This window comes from Lepidochelys kempii, chromosome 9, assembly GCF_965140265.1.
Source record: "Lepidochelys kempii isolate rLepKem1 chromosome 9, rLepKem1.hap2, whole genome shotgun sequence".
Taxonomy (NCBI): Eukaryota; Metazoa; Chordata; order Testudines; family Cheloniidae; genus Lepidochelys; species Lepidochelys kempii.
In genome coordinates this window covers 81037561-81045686 of record NC_133264.1, presented here as the reverse complement: position 1 = coordinate 81045686, position 8126 = coordinate 81037561, and the positions used below count along the sequence as shown (strand labels likewise).

The 8126-nt window shown below is 39.9% G+C and overlaps 1 protein-coding gene across 13 annotated transcripts in view; it reads right to left on the bottom strand.

The window, feature by feature from the left end:
• The window catches only part of ARHGEF9 (Cdc42 guanine nucleotide exchange factor 9), a 307760-nt gene that overhangs the window by 14973 nt on the left and 284661 nt on the right, over window positions 1–8126 (bottom strand). For all 13 annotated transcript variants that reach the window (XM_073361041.1, XM_073361042.1, XM_073361040.1 and 10 more), the window contains 2 exons: window positions 2975–3218; window positions 2205–2273 (listed from right to left, as the gene is read on the bottom strand). In XM_073361041.1, coding sequence (XP_073217142.1) covers window positions 2205–2273; window positions 2975–3218 — 313 coding nt within the window. The remainder of the gene's footprint in view (window positions 1–2204; window positions 2274–2974; window positions 3219–8126) is intronic.

Sequence of the window (8126 nt, the reverse complement as noted above, 5' to 3'; positions counted from 1 at the left end):
ACATTAGGAAAAACTTCCTAACTGTCAGGGTAGTTAAGCACTGGACCAAATTGCCTAGGGAAGTTGTAGAATCTCCATCATTGGATGTTTTAAAGAAAAAGTTGAACACCTGTCAGGAATGGTTTAGTTATTACATAGTCTTGCCTTGAGTGCAGGGCACTGGACTAGATGACCTCTTGAAGTTCCTTCCAGTTCTACACACCTATTATTCGATAAGCCAAACCACTCTCTATGGGGTAATAAAATCAACTGGTTTTGATGGTATTTAGCAAGGCTCTGGCTTTACAAAATTTACTTTATCAGTACTTAATTTAATTAACTTGGGGCTGGGCTATGCTCACTGAAGCACAAGACATTATGGAAGAGGCAGAGTTGCTAATATAATGATGCTATGTAAAGGGTTTTGTTATTATTTCAGAATAAATGTCTTAGGTAAAACAATCTGACATCGTTCCACTTGATGTGTGAGTCAGAATGAGTTTCTGTCAGACTCAAGGACGTTATATCATAAAAAGAATTCCCAATATTAGAGCACAGGGTCATTCTGGATAAGGGAGGTGCTGACTGATGTTCTAGGAAGAGGGAAGCTAATTAATTGTATAGCCTAAGGAGCCTGGGCTATTAAAATTCCCCTCCCCTTTTGTTTTTTCCCCACAGAGAAAGAAAGAGAGAGAGAATAAGAGAGCAAGTGCTGTGTAAAAACTAAATATAGTTAAGTACGCTGAGTTTGTCAGGATGGAACTACAGCAGTTCAATTGGAAATATTCATATGCACTCTCAGGCACACTTGAGCTGAGTCAGTTTCATTAGCACTAATGAGAACTTGATTTGCCGGGGCTGTCATTTGAGTCACAGATCCTGCGATTTTCCAGTGAGCGTGATTTCAGTGAATTGTTTGCATGCTCCGGGAGTCAGTGCACAAGAGGATAGTGAGGGGGAAAATTTTCAGAATTGTGCCCATACAAGTGGCCAGTTACATGAAAAACTGGTCTATTGAATGTGCAGTTCCTGTGCACAGTTGTAGTGATGCGGTACGTACATTTGGCACCCAAATGCATTTTTTGCACATTTCCAGTTTTGAAAATCTGGCCATGAGAGTTTTTAGAGAACAACTCAGAGGATAACACTAGAGGCTAGTAGATGGCAGTAGATCAACAACAACAGTGCAGGGACATAGGAGACCAATGGGTTCACACTGGGCCTAACAAAGCACTAATGAACCATCAGGCCAGTATGGAACAACCAGGTGAGGAAGAGAGCTAGGAACTCGTTAAAGGTTTAAGACATTGTTTGTTTGAAAAGTCAAGCATAGGGCTGTAAAAGCTATAGAACAGGGAGGCGGCAGCTGGTGACTGCAGGTACCCAAGAAGTCCTGAGTTGTTCCCAAAACATTTAACCATTTGGAGACCTGAACGTGCCATGATATTTTGGTAACTAGATGGCATGTTCATGACTTCTCATATTTTTTCTGAAGACTCCATGACTTCAAACATTGTTACTATGACTCCTCTCTAACTCTCCCCAATATTGATCATTACAAAACCTGCAGCTGCAAGAATTATCAGAACTGATCATTAACTCTGGCCAGTGACTTCTCAGTCTAATATCTGACATGACTCTTATTGGTTGACTGTACTCTTCCCAGGCAGGGGGATGAATATGATCTTCTAGGACTATTTGATATATAGTGTCTTTACTAGGATGCTATGTTTGCTAGTGCTGATGCAACTGTGCTATCCTTAAAAGGTTATATGCAAGTTCCATGAGTCTCTCATTTCAAAAAGAAGTAGAGTGGTGGGACCTCAACACATCCTGGGTTTTAGCCATCTCCCTTTCTTTTCCAATGGGAGACTCTGGGAATTAGCAAGCCTCTTTGTATCTTCTCACCGGCTTTAGTTTCAGTCTGGGGTGAGATGAATCTACATACTGTCTATGGTTTGAGATAAATTCCTGCCCACAGGATTGCTTTTGGATACTAGACTGGACAGAGGAGATCAAAATCACCTCTGCTGTAATTCCACTGGCTTCAACAGAGTTACACCAGAAATGAATTTGGCCCATGGATACATCAACAAATTTTATGAAACACACAAACGAGATAAAAAAAGAGACTGGTGAAAAATCAAAGGGAACGTGGATTGCAGTCCAGCATAAAGCCCCACCCCACCCTGGCTTCACCTAACGAGAGGCATGCTGCCAATTACCTTTTTGCTTACTGACTTTCCTTACTGTCATTGCCGCTTGCCGCTTTTGATTTTCAGAAATTTCAAAGCCTGGAAAAAGGGAATATGGCAAAGAATTCAGAAAATCGTTTTCCAACCCTCTTTTTCTGAGTATTTCTTCATGCACCATTTATGAAACTAATAACCCATAGATGGCAAAGCATTGCCTGGTGGGGCTACCCATACAGAGAGACATTTTAATAAAAAACAAACCTTCTTTTAAAATAAAGCCTCACTGTAACATCAGTTGGGAGGAGGCTGCCTAAAAAGCAACCTTATAAACATTATTATTTTTAGCATTATTTATACAGTGCCATAAATGAACACAGTACTTTATGAATGAGCAAAAGACAATAAGCCAGATGCCAATCTTGGTTACAATAACCTTTTGTGGTAATACATAGAGAAGGGCAAGGCTGGTAGAGCAGTGAGTCTGTCTGCCTTTCTCCCTACAGTGGTGGTGCATAGGTAGGGCAGAAACTACTGCAGCCGTGAGGCTTTGCTGCCTCTCAGTGGCTGGGGGACTGTAGATTTCTCTCTCCTGCATCACCTTGTGGAGTTTTCTTCTGCTGAAGCTTGAAGCCAAGGGCAGCATTTGCTCCTAAATGAGCAAATCTTCACAGCAACTGTGAGATAAGCCAGGGATGTTATAATGAAGTTAAACTATAATTCTAAAGCACAGTAATTTGGCCTTCTCCCCCACAGGGGGCAAAACCCAGCAACCACCCTCCCACTGATTTTCGATCCCTTACCTATCTTTTCATCTTCTTGAACCATCTTTCTTTCTTCTCTGAAAGCTCTGAGCCATCGCAGTTTCTCCTCCAGCTTCTTGGCAAAGAATAAGTGAATTTCCTCGGTTTCCTTGTTATGAAGTTTGAAGGCATTCTTCATGCTGACGTTGAAGTCATCATCTCTCCCATCTTCTATATCCACCACTTCATATTTATCCATGTCAATGCGACCTTTGTAATACAGTATATCTCTTCGTATCAGGTCCTACATGAAAAAGAAGAGATGCATTTAATTCTAGGTGGACTGAAGCCTATGCCAGGAAGTATATATTGAATCTTAATGAGGCTTGGCAGAATTCAATATTTATTTTTCATAAATTTGAGAGATTATATTGATGTTTATGTTTACACATTTCTGAAGATTTTTTCAGTTTAAATCACTGAGGTTACTGGAAATTATGAGGATCTCAGACAATGTGGGGAGGCAGACAGTAATTATGTAATGACATTAGATGCTGAGATTCAAAAAATTAAAGCTTTATAAGCATTAAAACACCAATTGCCAACATCATATGTAAAATATATATATGTAAAGTAACTATCCTTAAATCAAACTCTAATAAGTTCTCAAGCAGCATTTTTCTTACTCTGTCTATCTGTAAATTTTGATGATCATTGATGGAAATATTTTTTCATTGATTTGTGTGTGTATGGTGAAATTAACCTTTACTGACCAATAAAAATCTAATCTTTCCAAGCGTAGTCTTAACCATTTGAAACACTGTAGTTTTCTTTCAGCACAGAAATGAAAGGGTTAATTTGCAAAATATGATCTAATTCTTAGAACTTTATTTGCTGTAAATACTTAAATTTTTGGCTAAATTAATAGAATAGATAAAGGCTAGCTACGATAAAAATGTACACTTGATATAACCCTCAGGCTTTGGGGCATAAAATAGCCACTATCAGCTGCTTGTGATCAGGAAGAAACTTCCCCCAGCAAGTAGTTTATTCCATGACTGACAATTACATGGATTTTACACCTTCTTCTGAAGCATCTGGTACTTGGCACTGTTGTGCAGATGACAGGAAACTTGAGAAGAGGGACCACTAATCTGATCTGCTTCCTATGGTCCTAAAGTGGTTCACAGAAACATAAAAACTGGAGATAGAAAAGAGTAGACCTAATAGGTCATTTTGCACATTAGCTAGTAGACTTGTGCTTTGTCCAAGCTAGTTCTAAATATCACAAAAAAGGGGGGTTCCCACCACTTTTTCCCACTCTTACAGACTTCATTACTGGGAACATTCAGCCTGTAATTACCCTAAGCTCAGTTCCATCCCATTATACCTTGGAATACTTTAACATTGTTCTCCCTCCATGATATTTATACCTTTCAGTATTATGTATGATCACCCCTTGGTTTTCCTCTCTCCCTTTGTTTTAATGGCCCTTTCTCCCACCTTTACCATTTTGGAGAGGAAGAGGAAAAATCATTATTTGTTATTCCCGCTTAATGGCTCAGCTAAAAATGCACACAATCCATTGAGCCTCTTGACAAGTCTAGCACACCCAGGGCCCCATTGCTGCTGCTGTTTTTGCCACCGTGCTCTGCATCAGCTGTCCTGATTCCTTGAACTGAAGCATAAACTGTGCTCACTGCAGATGCCTGAAAAAGCTGGGGGAAGGTGCCACTAAATAAGTATGCTGAGAGATGCCATGTCGGTTTATCAGACATAGATGTGAAAATGCAGGTTTGAGGAGTTGTATGTGAAAAACAGCGCTCAGACATTTTTCTCTCCCTCCTTCCCCCCAAAAAGAGGATATAAAATAAATACCAAGGAGCCTGATTCTCCTTTTGCTTACATCAGTTTTACAACAGTAACATTTGCATTGTCTGCAGCGCAGCTTTCCCTGATTCACACTGACATACTGAGTGGAGAATCAGGCCCGCTGTATAAACTATTTATATGACAAGAGCATAAAAAAGCCAGGTCATCAGAAAATAGGAGATTAATCAAATAGGAACATGATTCTATACGGAGAACCAGTTAAAAGGCTTTAATATTTAAATAGCCAATTTTAACAAGGCACAATTAAGGCTAGGTTCTTCCACAGGGCTCATAAACCAATACACGGTTGTACAAAGTTAATTTACCTTGATCATTTAAACAGCAAGCCATTTTCTTTCCTATTTTATTTTTCAACTATTTTTAAAATGCAATAAAGATAAACAACATATCGGAGGAATAATCTAACCATACAAATAAAATCACAGCACAATATTTGTGTAATTGAACAAAATTAAATGGTGAATGTCCTTAGGATATCTCTTATAAAACTTCTTGAAATAAAGAAAACAAATGAACTTGGCATAAGATCTCAAAAGAGCTGTTTTATGAATCTGCTTAATGGTATTAATGATGGTGAGAGAGGAGAATGTCTAGAAGCTCTTAGTCTTAATATTTCCCCTAAAACTCCCAATGAAACAATCCATTAAACAATATGCTTTGCAACTATCTTATTCTAGCAAAGTATGGAAAGAAAAGAAAGGAAATTTCAGACTGAATACATAATGGAAAACTTTCTAACAATAGGATGTACTAAATTGTGATATAATTTCCCAATAGAATAGTTAGAAACAACCCTGTCATTTAAGAAAATTACCCTGGTCAAAACACTTAGGGCAGGTCTACCCTTAAAATGTTGTAGGAGCGCATCTGTGCCGCTGTAGCACTTCAGTGAAGATGTTACCTACGCTGACAGGAGGGCTTCTCTCATTGGCATAGGTACACCACCTCCCCGAGACGCAGTAGCTACATCGATGGGAGAATTCTCCCATTGACTTAACACCGTCTATACCAGGGGTTAGGTTGATTTAACTGTGTTGCACAGGTTGCCCCTCCCAGCTCGCAGGGTCCTAGAGCCCGGGCTCCAGCGCAAGCCCCAATGTCTACACCACAATTAAACAGCCCCGCAAGCCTGAGCTCCGTAAGCCCAAATTAGCTGTCATGAGCCAGCCCAGGTTTTTAATTGCAGTGTGGACATATCCATAGTTTCACAGGTGCCACCGAGGGAACAATATGAAGATGAACAATATGACAGATTGCTTTCTGTCACTGAGGGAAGGATATGAAAGCAATGAAATTGCACTTGTGTCACTGGGGGGCAACATGCAGCCCAGAACATATTTATTCCTGGTGAAGATGCACTAGCAAGAAAGAACCCAGCTTGAACATCAGATCCCAGACTGAATTTGCATAGAGGGAAGTTAGAAGAAACACCTTTTTTCTGTTCTTGTACATTAAACTGATGTGGAAATCACTGTAAAACGAGCAGCATGAAGCCCCTGCCACTTTTACAAAGCTGACTTTAGAGAAAAGAACTGCACATTACAAAAACTTTGTTTTAAGGAAGTCAAATCACCTTTTCTTTTTCCACCAGGCTCCCTAGAGTCTTTAGCCTTAAGCTTAACAGGAATTTTCAGCCACCTGAAGGATGCTAGGCAATCCCAAGAATACAACAGAAACATATTGAAATTGACAAAAAACTAAATAATTCAAAGTGGTACATAATGGCTACAGAGTTCAACCATAGTACATCTTAGAACTCAGGCCAACTGCTCCAGGCATTCAACAAATTCCTTTTTTGCTACTACAGGAAACAGGAAGAAGCAACATTCTCCACTTTTTAGCCGTATATTCAAATCCAACTTGTTTTCAGGGGTTCTTGAATTTTCACAGGGTTAAGCGCAAGAGGAGGTCTGTACAAATCCACAGAAAACAAAAAGTGTTTAGGGCTGAAATAGTCTTGGCAGGACCATTGATTTCCCAGAAAGTTCAGTCCCAGCAGGAAGTCATGGGAACTGGTACTAGATTATATTTTCTAACTGGTTAGCCATTCTTTGCCATCATAATCCCAGTCCCAAGTTCATGTATCTCAATAGATGGATATTATTGATTCTTCAACTGAATTTTAAATCACCTGACCAGGGCTCTATGAGCTTGCACATACAATAAAAACATATAAACTAAAGGATAACTATCTATAACAAAACCTGCCCATACTCCCAGGAAGTCAACCACAGCTCTCAAAATATAATGGGACCCTATAATCAACCTACTATAAATAACAACCTCCCCATCAGCAAAATCTAACTACAGTATCCATATCTAGTTACACACACACACACATATTTGGTATGTGAATATATATATATAATTAAATATCTGAAACCTAATGTATGTCTATGGAGTGTATATTTTATTCCAAAAGTTCCCAGCTCCTTTAATGAACTGTATGCAGGAATTGCTTCTCTCATTACTGCAATGCAGCCATCTGTGAAGTGATCAGAAGACCCTTCTAATATTTGGATTATAGTAGATCCAAAAGGCCTCAGCGAAACTTGGGATCCCAAACGTGCGACACACCGTACATACTCAGTAAGGCACAATCCCTGTTCTGAGGAGCTTCTAATGTAAACAGACAAGAGGCACGAAGTCCGAGAGAAAGGGACTATTAATACTTCCATTTTACAGATACTAAATTGAGGCAGGGAGAAATTATGTGACTTGCTCAAATTCAGACTGGGAGTCCATGGCAGTGCTGGAATTGAATCAAGATCCTCCTGAGTCCCTACCCTGTGTCTAACCAAAAGACCCTCCTTCCTAGCTACAAGCTCACAATCTAAATCAGATAACCACACAGAAGACAAAAGGAAACAGGTGTTTGGATGATGTGGAAAAGGGACAGCTTGAAGCGGGGGTGGGGTATAAAGGAGGCATATGAAGGAGGAGAGGGAGGGTGTTTATTTGATAAGAACAGGTAGGACTATTGCAGTTCTAAGGGGAAGCATATCAGAATGGCAGAAGCAGGCACCTTTCAAATTGGTCCTAAATATTTAATCCTACAGCCCTCCAGCATCTGCTGTTCAGTTGATAGACTTGTACCTGTTTTGTCCTGCAGAAGGCTATGAGCTCAGGTGGAAAGAGCATTATGTGTTTCATTCACATAGAGGGCCAGGTTCTCAATTGAAATCTCTGTACAAATGGCCAGCAGGACATCCCATGGAGCAAGAGAACTTGTGAGCATATGGCTGCTGTGTCAGCTGCCACCCCACCAATATAAGAGTCATATTGAGTGTTGGAGAGGGCTTGTCAGGATTGTGGGAGG